This window comes from Oryzias latipes, chromosome 20 (genome assembly GCF_002234675.1).
Source record: "Oryzias latipes chromosome 20, ASM223467v1".
Lineage (NCBI taxonomy): Eukaryota > Metazoa > Chordata > Actinopteri > Beloniformes > Adrianichthyidae > Oryzias > Oryzias latipes.
In genome coordinates, this window is record NC_019878.2 from 13,531,575 (window position 1) to 13,550,559 (window position 18,985).

General features: G+C 37.7%; 1 protein-coding gene across 2 annotated transcripts; it reads right to left on the bottom strand.

The window, feature by feature from the left end:
* Nucleotides 1-2,831: 2,831 nt before the first annotated feature.
* LOC101164517 (ankyrin repeat domain-containing protein 33B) lies at nt 2,832-16,181 on the bottom strand. 2 transcript variants are annotated; one of them, XM_020712618.2, is made up of 7 exons: nt 15,925-16,181; nt 15,275-15,798; nt 6,405-6,534; nt 5,935-6,075; nt 4,617-4,758; nt 4,254-4,452; nt 3,599-4,144 (listed from the first exon to the last, which is right to left on the bottom strand). In XM_020712618.2, exons 2-7 carry the CDS (start codon nt 15,722-15,724, stop codon nt 3,599-3,601), a joined length of 1,608 nt encoding a protein of 535 aa, XP_020568277.1. In that variant the 5' UTR covers nt 15,725-15,798; nt 15,925-16,181. The 2 variants fall into 2 exon arrangements, with proteins under 2 accessions (XP_004081031.1, XP_020568277.1); XM_004080983.4 differs by having other exon boundaries at nt 2,832-4,144; nt 15,275-16,180.
* Between the last annotated feature and the right edge of the window lie 2,804 nt (nt 16,182-18,985).

Below are 18,985 nucleotides of genomic sequence, written 5' to 3' on the forward strand. Positions count from 1 at the left end.
TAAAGACTCATCCTGGGTGAAATAAATTTGCTCTCTGCATTTGACCCATCCCCTGAGTGGGGATGGGTCCATTTGGAACCATTTGGAACCATTTGTTGGTCAATCTCTAGTTGGAACTTGACAGGTTTCTTTTTTTTTTTTTTTTTTTTTTTATAAAAACGTTTGGTGCACAACACTTTAACTGGAGCATGCAGTTTTTACAAACTCCAGAGAAATCCTATTCTGTGATATCTTTGCCAGGTTTTTCAAACTTGAAATCTCTGTGGATGTCAGGACTCAAAAAACAGATTACTTTACACTAGAAGTTTTAATGTGCCGTGTTCTATCTCAATATCTATTTTTGAAACAGTGTATATTATTTTGAAAAGAACTTGTATAACTGTAAATAACTGTTTTCTGCTATCAAAAGTAAAATAATTTTAAATTGTTACATGTGGAAACCTTTAATACTGTTATAATTCAAGTATTGTACATATTTAAAAGAGGAATTTTACAACAAAAAGGCTTGATGGCCACAAAAACATCATTAAATTACATTTTGAAGTGGGACGTTGAGTTTGTGTCAGTAAGAAATTGGACCAAATATGTATAGCATTAACCCTTGTGCTCTCTTAGATGACCCCACCCTTACATTGACGTGTTATTCCTACCATGACAAAGGTGGATAAAGGTGGAAAGATTTCATGTAATCCATGGACATCAGTGAAGATCACAAATCATTGAAGAAAAAAGCTTCAGAGCACTGTTTAGTGGGTCTAGATGACACAACTCCCAATGGTAAAGTGCATAGGATAGCACAAGGGTTAAAGGTCACAGACCCCTGCACTGGAGTAATGTTTGTCAGCATTAAAGTAAGTAAATCAACTAACCCAAGTATGACAAAAATTAATTATGATTTGCAAAATTTATACATTCAAATTTGGCACGTTTTCTGTTATTTCTTAAATGACATTTTCCGAAGTTATAAGCCTACCTTTCCCCTTGCATTTTATTTCTAAGAATAAAAATTAAAGTCCTCTTGTTTAAAGTATTTACAGTGACAAAATCCTTATTTTTGAACTGCAGAATATCTATTACAATTAATAATAAAATAAAGCATCCTTGCAGCCTCTTGAATAGAAGTACTGCGCTGCAAAAACAGGCCACTTAGGTTTTCTCAAAATAAGCAAAAAAAAAAAAAAAAAAACGTCAGTGGGTTAAGAAATCTGGTCTAACAGATAATTCTTATTTTAAGAAAAATATTCTAGTTCCTAAGACTTATTTTGTAAAACTAAAATGATTTTTGCCAATGAAAAATGTTCTTGTTTTTCTTGCTAGACAAAATAAGATATTTTATCTTGAAACAAGGGTCTTCAGTTTTTGCAATGTGGTATTTCATTAAAGACCTACTAAACTGAAGGTCATAGATATGGTACATTCCATTGAGAAGACTATAGTTGTGTGTGTCCCTCGTGCTATCTTAGATGACCCCACCCTTACATTGACGTGTTCTCCCTACCATGACAAAGGTGGATAAAGGTGGAAAGATTTCATGTAAACCATGGACACCAGTGAGGTTCACAAGTCATTGAAGAAAAAAGGTTCAGCGCACTGTCTAGTGGGTCTAGATGACCCAACGCCCAATGTTAAAATGCCTAGGATAGCACAAGGGTTACGTAATTTTTTTTAAAAAAATCCTTCTGCCTACCTCTGTTTTTTCTTTTCTTTAAAAAACTACTATTTTATAAGTGTTTTGTATTTACAATTGTATGCCAACACTGGCACAACCCCACAAAAAATAAAATAATATACTAAAAAAAGACCTTTGCAAACTAATAACCATGTCAATAATCAGAGTTTTTCATCAATGAGCAATTGAAAATGACATTTAAAAAATACTAAAAGTGGCCAGCAGATGGCGGTAGATCAAGATTTCCCTTGTTTGCGCTTGCTCATAATCACCTTATAAATGCTGAACACTGGAATGCGGTCAGTCTTGTTTGTTTGTTTGTGTGGTCAACAGTAATAGATGTCATACTATTGCTATTTTTTCTTTTCTTCCTTTTCACTGCTTCCCTTTAAGTCTTCTTTTGTGGAGCAGGCAGAGGAGGGCTGATCATAAAACGCTGACCAAGCCTCGTGGCATCTCATAATACAATCTAAGCCAACAGCTGCTGGAGCCGCGATGACCTAAATATTGTCTGATGCGTTCAGTGGACTAAAAGGTTCTGTGTCCCTCCCTAACGTTGTCCGATTTCTTTCATTTGTGTTGTTTCCAGATAATAAAATATTATTTTTTTAAATTTCAAACGCATGATTAACTGTCAAATTCGTATTTGCATAAGTATTTCCTTGCATTAAATATTGAATTCCTGCAGGCACTCCAGAATTCCCCTTTGGGAATGTGCGCGTTGCTCATCTTTGGACATGTTCAGAAGATTTCCTCTGGGCAGTGTCTGAGCACATTGCCACTATGAAGTCAATGAAGTTTATTTGAAGAAACCATTTGGCCTTGCAGAGCCCTTGTAACCCCTTAGCAACTCATCACCATGTATATTAGACACACTCTCTTGAATAGCACTTAAACAGCAATCACCATGAGGAGTAAGGAGCGTGAAATTGTGCTCTCAAAATTCCAGACAATGTTGCGTTGCTGCTCTCCCTGTGGCTCGGTGTGTTTAAATCAAGGTTATTTTTTTTGCCCTTATTGTTTTCACAGTTCTAATGTTCAAACCAGAGACTGACTTCATGCTCTATAATGGTCCGGCTGCTTTTAATTAGCTCTATACTTCATTGTTAATTGGATGTCACATTGAGTCAAGCTGAAGTCCATTTTCAAAAATGAACATGTCTTTTTTTGTTAATTTGAAGATTTTATTGCTTGAAACACAAACGTGTTATTTCATTCATTCGTGAATTAAACTCATACATCATTGCATAACTGTTAGTTTCTATCATTTGGAGCATTATATTATTTTTTTGGAATGTAAACATTTGTTGGAAGCATATTTGTCATATTTAGACATAAAACTACATTTAGTTTAAAAAAAAAAGTAAAAAGCATTTAAATTTCTATAAATAAAATACATTCAGGCATTTCCAATTCAATTTCTAGACAAAAAGCATAATAAAATCAATTAATGGTAAATGTCAGTACGCATATATTTGGTATTTTTAGCCAATGAGATTTTAAATTTGATTACCTAAAATGTTCACAGTAAAGGAAAATATGAAAAAACGTTTTCTGTGAGAGTAAGCTTTCCGGTCTGGTGCTCCCCAATAAAATGCATTTCCCGCCACGTGTTAAAAAGCAATAAATATTAAAAAATAATATAGCTAGAACATTTCAAGTATCAAATCATTTTTGTATTCACTGTTTGACATTACAAAGGGTGCTGAGCAGCGAGCACTAATGCTGTAGAAGTAATGGGAGTCACTCAGAAATGGTTCTCACCGCCTACCACACATTGTGTCCTCGCATAGGAACACTGTGGGTAATTCAAGATGTATCCTGAGCACAGAATCCATAGCGAACAGTCAATCCACTCTGGCTTTATGGCTTGTCAATGTTTTGTCATTTTGTGGATTAAAAGACAAAAAGTTCCCTGAGACAATTGGACTATTTCCTATTTCCGGCTGCAATGTGTCTTCTGGTCACAGACTCCAGCCTCCTCCTCTCAGCTTCCTCTGCTTTCCGTCTTTCCTCTTTCAGCTCCTTGTACCGCCACTTGGGGATTTGTAGTAGATCCACCCCTCCTTCTCTGGCGCTGCTCTTTCTTCGTATGTTTACAGGTTCAGTCATGAGTGTGGGAGCCTTGCTCACCCTTACTTTGGGGATGCTGAAGCCCGGTCTGACGCTACTCCTCCTCAGCACCATGTGCATGGGTAACAGGCTGGTTCTCCTGAGCTCTAGGGCTTGGTTATACACTACTCTTCCAACACTGGAACTCCTATGTCGAGGCACCAATCTCTGAACTTGAAGGCTGGCTCGGCGGTCTTCTGCACTTTTGGCGACCAGAGTGACCCGCGAGTTTTGGAAGTGTTTGAGGTGGCTGTCCACTCTTTCTGGGTTGGTGGAGCGCAGCTCTTTGGCCCGCTGCTGCCGAAGAATCTCTGGAACTGCATAGCGACGTTTGCCCACACTGGGAGGACTGTCAGGACACACCTGAAACAAAACCAGCAGCTTCCATTAAACATCATAGTTCCTAGTTGTCATTCCAAAAAAGGCAAAACCTTTAAATCTTATTACAGCATCTTTTAATTTTATCACTCACAGTGTGACATGCTACTGCAATAAAAGGGCTCCTGATGGCAGTTGTAACAGACACCATGTGGTCAATCACACCCTCATCCTCTGGATTGGTGACATTTGCGATGTTAAAGATGTTCCGCACCGTATCTGACAGGCGTTTTAGGCAGCCACGGGGCTCCTGAGCTTTGACGGCAAGAGAAGCCAGTGGAGGCCACTCTAAACTGGATGGAAAACAAAATAATTTTAACTTTAAATCTTTAAATAAAGAGAAAAAAATCACCAGAAAATAAATATATTTTTGTAAATTAAAATCTGTGTTCAAACCCCTCAGCAACTACAACACTGTAGAAATAGAATTTGGAAAACAGCCAGGTGTGAGCTTTACCTGTACGTGTCGCAGAACTGGTATGGGCAAGGGCGCTCCATCAGGCGTATCATCATCCAAGCCGTTTCATAACGTCCCGTGAACAGAGCCCATTCTCTAGCAGTCAAATTGCGACCATGATCCCTTGCATCCAAAGAAGCCCCTGGTGGAATCAAAGGAAAAATGCAGAAACTGGGACACAGACGTGCAAAATCAGCTGAAAATGATGAAGTTAAGTTGTAGGAAAGAAACTGTTCAAAGACGATAAATGGAATCCATCAACCTTAAACATTTGCTCGGAAAATTTTCAATCAGCTTCAAAGATGTTACTTATGATTAAGTTATGATGGAAAATATGTGAGTTCTTAGCTTTTAATCTGTTACGGAAGGAGATGGAGTTTAGGCACCAGAAGCTCGTAAGGAAGATGGTAGAATGCATGGGTTAGTGTAAATTATTTTTGAATTATTTTGATAAGACAGAAAGCAAATATATTAACAAATATATTTAAATATATAATATGTCCATACAATTGCAAATTAACCACACATACATTTAAAAAAAAGTTTTCTTAACAAATTGTTCTATTGTATTTTAATAATCAGTTTTAATAATAAATAAAAGGGGAGTTTTAACATTTTTTACATCTTAAGCTACGTTTGCTCTGCCGTCAGCAACAAGCTCAAGCGAGCACTAACAATGAAAAGCCTATTTACATATATGCTCTAAATACAAAATGCATGGCCATTTAACGTGCGTTAAAGTTAACCAGGTCGAGCTTTGATCAGTCGGGCATCTCAAATTTGGTTGTAATGATGGATGGCGTCCCTCTTAATTCACGGAAGTGCCAAACTTTTGAAAACTGATCATGAAGGAGAAATTGATTCCGGCTGGAATTATATGACACCAAGTTTTTTATATATCGGAATAGAGCAGTAAAAAAAAGCCTGGAGAAAGATTTGTCCCCGCTTCAACATTTTGCACCAAGCCTCTTCCAGCTGTAGGTGACAGACATGCACTAGCAAATAGTTTGATCATCCAGTGTGTGTTTAAAAATCCACATTCAGCACGTTCATCGAAGCGCATCACGTCCCCAGTGTGAACAATTCTCATCTTTAATGTTTTGCAATAAAAACTAGAATAGTTAAACACAATTAAATCATTTTTACACAATACAATCATAATAAAAGGTTTAAAAAAATCTTACTAACAGATGTTCCACCTTTTTTTCTTTCTTTATTGTTTTGTATGTATTCTGATGAAGTGTTTGCCATTTTCATGCATGCACTGTCTCGTTTCTGTTGAGGCAGAACAGTCAGTGTAGTTACATGTTTTGCTTACCTGCCAGCATCAGCGCACGCACACATTCCATCCTGCCCTGCATGGCAGCTTTCATCAGAGGGGTGAAGCCATGGCAGTTTCTTCTTTCAATGTCCAACCCAGAGTAGTAGTTGAGCAGATAGTTGGTGATCGTTATGTGGCCTTTAACAGCAGAGAGATAAACAATAATTACAGTGAGTCAGAACGAAGCAGCCAAAACAACAGCAGCAAGAGGGATCCAACAAGTTCCCATTCACCATCATTTTGGAAGGAAAAAGTCCACATTCGTTTGACAAACTATGCACTTTTGTTCAACCATAGATGGCAGGAGTGGAAAGTTTTCTGTGTTTCGGTCTGTGTAAGCACTTGTGCCAAACTGTGTGTGTAATTTCTGCACACATCAAGCATCACCTTGCTGCAGCCTGTCAGCATTTGTGAGCACACAACTAAGCCTAATGTAACACTAAATTGCCAGGTTGTGTCTGTGTTACCTGCTTGTGCGGCGGTGATCAGGGCGGTGTTTCCCTCACTGTCCTGCCAGTTGACATCCAGATATGGACACTGAGATAGAGCTATGACAACGTCCACAAAACCATGGTAGCACGCTATCAAAAGCCCTGTCTGAAGAATGGATCAGAGAAGAAAAAAAAGCAAAACATTAAAGTTAGAATCTGAAACATTTTCTAAAAAGTATGCAATTTATGGATTCTCTGTGGGACTGACATCTACTTTCACTGACAAACCTGGAAAAAATAAACAATCTACCTATCAAAAGTTCATGTATACTTTTAGGTGATGGGGTTTTACACATGTGCTCTAGCCAGAATAAAGATCTTTTTATACGTGAGTGAACAAATGTGCGAAATTTAGTCTCTGGGTGTGAATTCATGAGCATGGGAATTTGGAAAGCTTCTGCGAAAAGTTGCAAACGTTCCAAAAGGTGCAAGCTCGTCTCAAAAAAGGCAAAGATTTGAATCAGCAAAATTATTTGCAACATTAGTTACACACAAAATGTTCAAAAATTATATATTTTTAACCAAATAAAAGAATATCAGATACAATATTTTAAAGGGAAAGCTCAATATCTCATCTATTCCTATACATGGTCAAATCAATGTAAAAGAAAATTACAGTTTTTGCATGGACTTTTTAACTATTTTCAGTTATCTAGCTTCTAATTTATCCTAAATGTGCCAGGATTAGCTGCAAAGCTACTTTTCATCTGCAGTCCCAGGTTTCCAGGTTGATATATGGCAAAAACACATAAAATCAACAATAAAAATGTAAACAAAAAGAAAAAAAACTTTTCTGTTTTATCAAAAAAACTTACATTTTGATTGATTCATTGTGTACAATAATAAAACCATTTAACCCTTGTGCTATCTTAGATGACCCCACCCTTACATTGACGTGTTCTCACTACCATGACAAAGGTGGATAAAGGTGGAAAGATTTCATGTAATCCATGGACACCAGTGAAGATCACAAATCATTGAAGATAAAAAGGTTCAGAGCACTGTCTAGTGGGTCTAGATGACCCAACTCCCAACGTTAAAGTGCCTAGGATAGCACAAGGGTTAAAGCAGGGTTGAGAGAACCCAGGCCTCGAGGGCCGGTGTCGAACAGGTTTTCCAACCAACCTGCCATTGAAGCTCCTTATTGGCTAAACAAAACCTGATCCAGGTAATCAACAACATATAAGGCATGATTTCTGGGAAACCAACAGGAGGCCGGCCCTCGAAGCCTACAATTTGACATCCTTGATTTAAATGTTCAAAATGTGATATGGATCCAACACTGACAAGCAATATTTACGTGTGCAGGTTCATGCAACTTAGGAAACAAGACATGGCCTCTTCAAGAGTGTATGCATTGTTGTTGGGATTTGAATATGAGTTCAGATTTGGATTTTACATTTTGTATAACCCTTGTGCTATCTTAGATGACCCCACCCTTACATTGACGTGTTCTCCCTACATGACAAAGGTGGATAAAGGTGGAAAGATTTCATGTGATCCATGGACACCAGTGAGGTTCACAAATCATTGAAGAAAAAAGGTTCAGAGCACTGTCTAGTGGGTCTAGATGACCCAACTCCCAATGTTAAAGTGCCTAGGATAGCACAAGGGATAAATGAACACATGGCATTAATGTCCTCTTTTCTTGAGTTATGTTGCTTTTGAGCCCAAAATAAATAGTCAGAGGAAAAGAATCTAACTAAAAACACTTTAAAAAATTTGTTAAAAGTGAATTTATCCTTCCTCTGAAGTCCTACTTTTTATGTGTAATGTAATTCATAATATTTTCATAGAAAATATAGTTAAGAGGTTCTACAAGAGATGACTAGTCAGCCACGAATAATGTTTAAAAGTTAACACTGATGGTTTTAATTTCCTTTTTGGCAGCTCCAGCATGACACATAATTGTCTTTTTCTGCAACAAGTTCCTTTTCTTGTTCTTTTATGTGTTTACAATAACTGAAAGCTTTTTCTTGCACCCAGGACTCCTATTAATATATATTTCTGTCAAATAAATCCAGTAAGCACATTGAAATGTATCTAAAAAGTACAATGTACAGTGATGATTTTAGCTTCAGGTCAAAGCAAGTTTTGGGTGTAACGCCTGGTAACTGGAACAGATTTCACCTCTGAGATATCCCAAATCCCCGACTGAACAGAGGAGATTTATGGAGTCATATCAGTATATTAAAATGTCTTTGTGCAAATTTAATTAAAACCATAAGAAAGAACTATTCCAGCAAGAATAATGGATAAATATTATGATATTAAAGTGAGTCGTCACAAAATGTTCCAGGTTTTAATATTCCCTGAGCAGATTAGATCCCTGTGTCATGGTGTCAGTAACACAATGTTCTGTTAAAATCAGTCCTAAAATCTGCCTAATACTTCCCACCTCGTGCTAATTTTTTAGATTTCATTTTATTAATACACCGAACCTCCAGTAATAAGTTTTCAGTGATTCAAACTACAGTCTTAATTGAAATTCCGTAAACTCTGTTATGTGAAAAGTTGCTGTGTCATAAGATTTATAATCTTTTCTTATATTAATCACGCCATAAATCATTTTTGCTAAATGTTGTGATCTGCAACACTGCACTGTTTCTTAATTGCTTACAGTATAGTAGCTCATAGGATGTGAACAGTAGAACAGCTATTGTCTACCTGTAATCCAAACTGACCTGTAAACAAGACTGGCTGTCGGCCATCCAGTGATGTAATCACACTAATGTTGTCAGACTGAGGCTAAAGGTCTCACTAGAGTTCTGTGGAGTAGCTGCTGGACTGCCAGCAAGACTTTCCCATCAACTGGCACGGCTTCTGATAATTCCATCTGTTTAGACACTCTCCTGTAAACCTTGTCTCCGCCGCCTTTGCGCTTTCCCTCACACACACAAACACACACAAGCACACATATTCCTGGCAACCCTCCAGCCTCGCTGTGATTTACAGAAACCCCCATGCCCTGCAGCTTGTCTGGAGCAATTTAAGTTGTCTGACTTGCAGTTTGCACTGAGAATTTGCCTCACAAGCACACACCAAATTTTTTATTTTTTCTTTGCTCTTTTTTTCTCCACATTTTTTTATGGTAAACCCTACAATAGCCGAAGGTATGACAGGGATATTGAAAGAAAATGCACACCAAGCATAGAAACTGATGGGAGTTCCTTAAAAAATGCTTGGTGTGCAAAATAAAACACATAGTATAGAAAGTAACACCACCTAACTGATTGACAAATCAATTATATCCAGTCGTTTAGGAAAGGTGAAGGTAAAAAAAAAAGATTGATTTGCAGCATAGCAGTTTGAAAACCTCTCTGTCACTTATTTGGAAATTGTACTTTGTAAGTCATCACCCCTCCATATTGATGGAGATGATGGAGTTTTGGGATATTTTATACAACGTGCAAGAAATTACTGGCCGCTTATTGTTAAATCGAAACTAAACAACTCATTTTATTTAAGATTGAGGGAAATGAAAGCTTTCCAGCTGTCACAGAGCTGGAAACCAGAGGAAATCCTGTACAGATCAGTAGGGTACATCCTGTACAGAGTTAACTCACAAACACACATCTGTGCACTCATGCCTACAGGTCAATTTGGAATCACCCGTTAACCTAACATGCATGCATTTAGACTAGCCCTAGCAGAGATAGCAACTATCTCACCTTGTTAACTGCAGAGGGAACTTTTTTACTACCTTTCCAAATTGAAGACAGACTTTTTAATTTTTTTTATGCAGAAATTGCATGACTTAATCTTGGAATACCTTTGTAGCCATCGTCTACTTTAGAGAAGAATTTTGTTGTATAAGTATGTAAAATGCAACTCTTGTTTTAATATTGGGTTAAATGAATGAAATGCAATCAAATTGAATTGAATGAGTTATTCTCACAATAAAGGTTTAAAAAATCATCTAAAGTTTTCCCGGCAAAAGTGTTTTTCAGATTTCACTGAAGCAGACATTTTAAAATAAGCAAGAAAAGTCCTTGTACTGCCCCCAGTGGAATGATAATGAACTGCAGGGCTAGAAAACACGGACCAAGTTATATACAGTGGGCTTTTAAGGAACCTTTGGATAATGCTAATGTGATAGGGAACTCAGAAAGGGTGTCAGGAGCTCTGTATTATTGCACAGTCTTCTCCAGCTATGATGACAAAATCTAATTTGTACACTATGGTTGTCTTGTAAACAAATGTTTGAATACAGTACAGGCCTATTCAAACCGAATGTCACACAAACTCCCATGCTCATGCACACCAGTAATCTGGAGAAAATCCAGAGCTAGGAATAGAAAGGCTTAACCCCATGAGTTCAAATGAAACAGAGAGCGGGAGAGGGGGGGGGGCAACAAGGGAGGTTAACTGCTTTCATGTGGAAATGCTGAACTTTTCCTAAAAAGGAGGAAAAAGGTGTTATACACGATGTGACACTTACATTTACTTCTTTGTTGAGATTTCCTCTGATTTTTTGAAGATAAAAAGATCCGTATTTGCACTTCTTGCTTTTTTTTGTTTTTATACACATTAATTTTCGTAGAGGTTCAAATCATTCAAATCCATCAATCTAAGGCCTACCAGTTAAGGGAAAATATTTTCTCCTATAGGTTGCTGTTAAACTTAATGAAAATGGATTTGAATAGCTAACCTTGTACAAAACAAATAAAAAAATCCAAAAAATCCAAAAGAATCCAAGCAAACAGTGAATGTTCGTAAATGAAGTCCTAATCTAAATACAAACTCACTTTTTGAGACACTCTGCTTCCCTGCAGCGTGCGTAAACAGTTGCATTTACTTAATGGATTACATTTGTGTTTAAGGACATACGCACACTCACACAGGCTCTAAATCAGCTTCGGTTGCACGCATTAGAAGCCCCACTGACACACATTTCAGCAGGCCACGTGTCTGTCAATGAACTCCCTGTTAAATGTATTTCTGTCTGCTGTTGAGCTTTCACTTGGCTGTATCAAATCAGATGTGTATGACTGTTGCTTTGATTTTTCCACTTGTCATCGTTCGCTAACTGAATTGTTCTTGTTGTCATCTGCAGGGCTGGATGCCATTATCAACCTCTCTTTTGGTTAGCTGGCTGTTATTAGTGTTGATCAACTGACTTTAAATCAAGATTTGTCAGACGCTTTATTGTTCACTAATCAGGGGATGTTTCAATTGTGACGACTGAGTTTTCTGGAGGTTTTTTTGTGGCTCAATACTGTTATTTCTCCCATTGGCTCTGAAGTACTGAAGGGAACACACAATCCTAAACATGATCAGGTGTGCTTGTGGATGTCACGGTAATTGCAAACCATGAACATGTCATAATAGTCAAAGGAGATAACTCTGATCCCGTGTGCAAACATAAATATGCTAATACTGTCATATAATTATGCCATCGCATCAGAAGCAATTTAAGTCACAGACATGCATTAATCTATATGTGTCCAGAATTAAATACAGACACTTGATTGTCACTTGCATAATAACCTGTCATTACCTTTGTCATTGAAGTCATTGTTTCTGCTGTTGACTTGCCTTCTCTCTATGCTTGTCAACAACAGAACAGTTTAGGAAAATTAGATTATGGTTGTAATTAATCAGGTTTGACAGCACGCACTTTACTTTGGAATGTGCTGCCTTTATGCTGTTCATAAGCATGGTTGAAATGCAAAGTGTCCATTAAAATGTATTGTTTACTGACCATTAAAACTACATCTGTGAGGATTTGAATAGGCTTGGAAATCAAATGAACACAAATAAGTGAAAAGAAAAATAACATGATCGAATTGATAAATGGAGTTTATCAAGCTATAATGGCATGGAGCTTTTAAGACTACTTAGTCCTCTGTGATTCAAAAAGTCACTTTAAAACGGTTGCCACTGCTATTAATTAAAATTCCATTGACAAGTGGAATATTGAAAATGCATGTTTTGACAGCACACTCACATACAGGAACATGGGTGAGCTTGGAATTGTCTTTTCTTTTTTGTTGGTAATTGTGTTTTGCTTGTAGGATTTATCAATAAACAAAAGGAATTTAAGAGTGCTTTCTCAAGAAAAGGTCATTGTAAATGAGCATGTTGACTTAGTACTCAGAGATGGGCTTTAATGAGTGCCACAAAAAAATAAATGACAGTACGATGAGACGTTTACACAACTTGAACAATGATGCATATAGATTTGTGTTGGCTCTGAAAAATATTTTCCTTCACTGATAACTTCTCGGTAACTAAAACTAAATCTTCTGATGATGGTATTTCTAAAATTAACTATGCAGCAACAGCAAACTTAAAATCCTTATCAGGCACAGCAGGTGCAACAATTTTTGCACTGCTTTTTGCCCTTTTTCAAAAATGTATATTATGGAAGTGAGAGTTCCTATTGAAATTATTAAATACAAATGAAAATCTAAGAATGCAATCAGCAGTGAACTGTCAATTATCATAAGTTGGTATATTGGATGCATTTGTTGGGCATTGGTTCACTATAATGTAAAATCAACTTTCAGTTCTTTAGATTTGGTTGGATAACATTAACCACCCACTAAACCAATTATTTTTAATAACAAACAGCCATATTATATTTTTTTACTAAAAAATGGGCAGATCAAAAAGGAGAAAAAACAGCCCAAATCAGTTACTTCTAAGTAAACATAACAGGATGTCATGATAACCTGAGAAAGTATTATCACAAGAACTGGAAATATATTTAAAAAAAAAGAATCATAACTGCTAACTTTTCAATTTACCTCTTTGTTTATTAAAGTACATGTGCCTCCTTTGCAGTGGCTTGTAATCAGCAGGTTAAATGTTTATAGCAGAAAATGAGATCAATTAAATTGAGAACTACATGCATATTTGCACAGCCGAACCTGACTTCTGACCTTGACCTTCAGTGTAACAAAATAAAGCCCACACACACATTGGGGATGTTTTTGAATATGTATTCCAAAATGTGGTTTCTTGACTCTGCCAAGTGAAGCAGGATCATGATGCTGATGACAATTTGATGACTTAGCAGAAGGCTAACGTGAAACAACAGATGGTTTTTAACACATAATCATCTGGGATGTGTTCTAAAAAAACCAAATGGGTAAAATAAAATCTGACATTACTACCCAGAGAATGCTAATGGGTATCATAAATTAGTAAAACAGTCGAACTTTAAAACTGTCCATTGGCTGTCTGTCAGAATGAAATTTATCCCCTTGCTCTGGCCTTAAATAACTGGCTGTGATGCAAAAGCTCAATGGATTCTGCTGCAAAAATGCTATTTCTAGAGCTATGTTTTAATAATAACATTTGATTAAAACAAAAGAAACTATACTGTGATTTTGTCATTTTGAAGTAGTTCTGTAAATTATTTACTAAGGTACCAATCCTGTGTCTGTAAAGGTCTTTTTTTTGTGGACTTATTTAATTCTTCTTTAAAGATCCACTCTGATGAAAATTGTGTTTTTGGTCTTTTTTCCATGTTCTTGCGGCATTTTTCTTGTGATAGACAACATATATAAAGAAAATTAAGCTTGCAATTGCATTTTTTAGTATTTATTAATTCAAATTGTGGTGAATTGGGAACAGATGAAAAAGTGTCAGTGGAAAAGTAGTGTTTTAGTGACATTGGGTGGCAGTTTAGCTCAGGCGGTAGAAAAGGTCGTCCAACAACCGATGGGTTGGCAGATCGATCTCCGCTCTCCCCAGCCAGCTGTCGCCCCCGAGCGTGGCTAGTCTGCAGCTCACCACTCCCCCCAGGGGATGGGACAAAATGCGGAGAAGAATTTCCCCATTGTGGGATATATGAAGTATCAATTATTTTATTTTTCATTATTATTAAAATCTACAAATGATAGGTCACTCCACATCCAAGTAGATGCATTCTAATGTGTCCACTTACAGACAAGTAGATCCTTGCACCTGGCATCTGGCTCAAAATTGAATGACTGTGTAGCTCCAATATTGCCCGCCATTTTTGTTGCACCACTAAATCACTAACTGTGAAGGGCTGTAAGATACTAGAGGTAGCTACTAGAGGAGGGGGGGGGGGGGGTGGCCTTACTCTGCACCAACAGTTCCCCCCACAACTCAGAGGCAAAGTTCTTATGAATTACTGCCGCGCTGCAGAAACTACGTCCTGGAAAACGACACAGATTTTGGATTTTGCCTAATAATTGCATCCTAAAGACCACTGGGAACGCTTTTACAATAGATAAGAAGACGGTCAGAGAGGGATTTTCACACTGTCTTATGACTTTTTGCCCATATGTTTGTGTGCTGTTATGGGAACTGAGTTAGACAGATTATTTTCTTTAAACCGTTTTCCTATGTTTTAATTTTTAATAAATTATGCTATATGTTAGAATCAGCTCTGCAGCTGCCTCATTGTGATGGACTGTCTGTTTGCAGCTTTTGGACACCTATGCATAAAACATTCATGTTCAACATCTGCTAAGTTATGGTGTTCTGAAACTACACAACACAGCACAACAGGGAAGTGAAAGAAGAAGAACTAGTGCATTTTGATACATATTTTGTGAGTTGTGAAACATGCTATTTCTGTCAATTAACTCCCAGTAGGTTCATTTTCATTAGCCTGAAAACACCTGAGAAAGCCCAAGTAAGTCAGCAGCGCAAAAATAAGCTTATTATATCAACACCCCCTGACTGACAGCAGCTCCACCCTTTGTGAAAAAAATAAATAAACAAACAAACAAAAAACACAATTTGACTAAAATGTTGCACAAAAGTTTAACTTTTTTTGACTATAAACTGACTTTTTCCAACTCTTAACTTTTCTAAAGAAAACTTTCTGTGGGTGACTGAGTTACTGTAGGTGTGTTATATACCCTGTTATTCCCGTCTGTTTCCTTAACCTCCTCCTTGGTCACACCGTGCCGTATCATTATCCGGACGATCGCCGCATTGTTTGTGCAGCACGCCCTGAACAGGGACAGCAGCTCTGGGCTCTCCGGAGACGGACTGCGCTCGGAGTCCGCGAACGCATCATCCGGAGGGTAGAAGGAGTCATCCGAAGCGATGGTCCGACAGTCATCCAAGTCCTCGAAGTCAACTTCTTCGAATTCATCGCTGTCCTCCTCGCTGTCTTCATCCTCCTCCTCGTACGCGCTCAGGTAGTTCTCCTCGGAAGTGGAGGTTACAGGCTCCTCGATTATGGTTGGATGGATTTGTCCGGTGTTTTGTCCGGTGTTTCCTCCGGCTTTTCTCTGCTGCTGGAGCTGTTTGACGCGGACCGATGAGGCGCCTCCTCCATCCCTTTCGTCCGTGATCAGCACCATCTAACCCCCAAACCTAGGGCACTGTCCTCGGCCCGGGGGAGAGTGTTTGGCGCAAGCATGTGATTAACTATCACCTAAAAAAAATCAAAACAAACAAAATTCCCTCACATTGCTTAGAGAAGACAGCAAAACACTGAAACACAGTCTTGGTGGCCGTCAGAAGGTTTCAGAAGTTGAACTGTTGCGCGCAAAAGTCTTACCGTCCGTGACCGTCATCTCTGGAGTTGAGTTTGTGTCCATGCAGCCATGAAGCTCCTCTGAAGTTGCAGTGGCGCGTTCTGAAAACGAAATCTCCTTCCTTAAGTTGTTCAATGTCTGCGAACCAAACAGGAAACTTTAACGAGTTCTGAAGCAGAAAGTAAAAGCAGCTCTGCGCGCACATTCCCATGAAGGGCGGAGAGAGAAACTAGTCTGTTAACCCAGAGCCACCTAATCCGATTAGACGCAACTAGGATCTCTGTGTGCGTGTGCGCGCGACTGTGGCGTGTGCATGCAGGTCTTCTAGTAAGAGATTAATCCCGCTGGATCCAGATCTATATTTATTATTTTTAGATAACACATGGTCATGCGTCTTTCTTCATGCCTGCTATCTTTTTTGAGTGAAAAAAAAAACTCTTCAATTGCAGGCCTATTTCTACTTTTTTTTTTTTTACTATTTTCAATTCCTTCCTTCTCATTCCTTTGTATTTTGAGGTCAAAGGTATAAAGAGGTCTTTTGTCTTTGTCTTTTTCTGATTCACATAAGACATACTTAAAGACCCACTCCGATGAAAATTGTGTTTTTGGTGTTTTTTACATGTTCTTGTAGCATTTTTCTCATGATAGAGGTCATATATAGAGAAAATCAATATTAAATTAGCATTTTTGTGTATTTCTTTATTCAAATCTTTGTGAATCAGGAACAGATGAAAAATGCAGTGTAAACAAATGGATGATTTGGAAATGGAGTGCAGGCTTACTCCCCAGCAACGGTCCTGCCCATCACTCAGAGGTGAATTTTTAATGAACTCCTGCTGCTCTGCAGAAACTATGTCTGAGAAAATGACACAAGTTTTTGGATTTTGGCTAAAAACTGCATAATGACAATTAAAAGAGTAGCAGAGAATGCTTTCCCGATAGATCAAAAGGTGATTGGAGTGGGACTTCAAATGAAGGGGAAAACCAGGCTTTAGGAGCCAGGGTCATGTTCACTGAACGTCCTAAATATTTTGCCTTGAATCTGCAAATAAGATGGTTACATTATTGCGACCCAAGGGCTGCATTTTCTGTGATCATATTTACTGTAAACATGAGATTAAGTATTTTCCAAACAGCTGCAGAAGTCTACTTCCTTCTTAGACTTTTACTTTGGTGGCCACTTGCCATAATCTATGACAGCCAATGCCCTTTATAATTTGGCTCTAAACCACACATACAAGATTAATGAAATTCAGTTTTCATATAAACTAATTTGCGGCAATGGAGGACAAAATTGATAATTTTCAGTTAAACGGAAGGAAACTAAATTCAAAAGTGGACCATGTAACCCATGTGCCATCCTAGGCACAACATTGTGAGTTGGGTCATCTAGACCCCACTATACAGTGCACTGAACCTTTTTTCATCAATGATTTTTGATCTTCACTGGTGTCCATGTATTACATGAAATCCTCTTCACCTTTATCCACCTTTGTCATGGTAGAGAGAACACGTCAATGTAAGGGTGGGCTCATAGGATAGCCCAGAGGGCTAAAAGACTTACAGATCTCTGCACAATTTGTGTGCAAAACATGCAACCTTTTAGGACAACTTTATTCATAGAGATGGAGGTGGAGCAAATCTTAAGAAATTTGTATTTCCATTTAAATTGTCAGTGTTCAGTGAACGTCCACAATAAAATAAATTGACAGATTTATTTTTAAGGTTATTACACATTTTAAAACAAATGGGTCTTGAAAAAAAATCATTCAAAGCTAGCTGGAATTTATTATTTATGTTATACTGAAGGTTTAGTATTCAATAAGAATGTTTAAAGTTAAAAATTTTAATGTAAGAAACAAAAAAAGTCCAGATGGGGTTTTAAAAATGTGACTTTGAGCAACACTGTCACAAAACAGGCAGACGGCTGGTTCCAACTGCAGCAAGTTTATTAGCTCAGCTAAAAGTCCACAAAGCTAGATCAGGGTCAGGCAGGCAGGGGTCAATCACGAGCATGAGAGCGTCAGAGAGAATGAGGTAGTCAGGATCCAGGCGTGAGTCGGGGCAGGCAGCAGACAAACAGAGTCAGAGACAAAACAGGGTCAGAAGATCAGGACTGGATTTAACGCTCCGTAATGCAGTCAGAGTGGCACAAACAATGCTTTGCACTGAGTGAGGCTCAGTGGAGTACTTAAGTGTACATATTGTAAATGGAAGTGTGTATTGCTGAAATTGTGCACTGGGCTTGCTGGGAGATGCAGTGTGTTTAGAACTCTGGAGATGGTTACTTACGATGACCAGAGGGGGAGACAGAGCACTGACCTCTGACAGAGACTTTAATTTAATCCCAAACAAATATTAATATGATTCTAATCAAGGTTTAATCAAAGCTGCTTTGTTTTTCAGTTTTTATTTTAATCGTATTTATCAAATAGATAATTGTCTGTAAAAAATAATCTAAATTCTCGCAAATGCTTCCGTTAGAAGAAAATGGATTCATATTTCAAACCTGTGAAGAGGTTTGTGATTAATTTTAGGTGAAAAACTAAAGTTCATTAAAAAAAAAAGCAGGAATTGACAAGTAAAATGATTCATCATTCTGCCACATTTCAACAAACCTACAAGAATTTCTCTGAAACCACTGTGAATAATTTTGTATCTGTTAAGGAATTTAAATTTAATCAGATTACTGTATGAGCGATAAAGTCCTTTTTCACAAGTTAAATAGTGTCATAGCTAAAAGGGTCTTTCTTTTGACTGTGTACGTACAAATATGGCACCTCAAAGATCAACAAAATATTCTTTATCAAAGCGTTATTTTTGAATTCAACATACGGTAATTTCCTAGAGGTAAATACAAAGATGAATGGATGAAAACTGTTTCTAAATCTCAATGATAAACTTTAAAGTCCCCTTCTCTCTAGACCACATGTGTCAAACTCAAGGCCCGGGGGCCAAATGTGGCCCGCAAGAGCATAACAGTTTTTAATTTCTTAGAATAAAAATAAAAATTGGTGTGTATTTATTCATATCTAGGGGGAATTGGACTTGAAATATCGGATTGGGCAACTATACATTAGGACT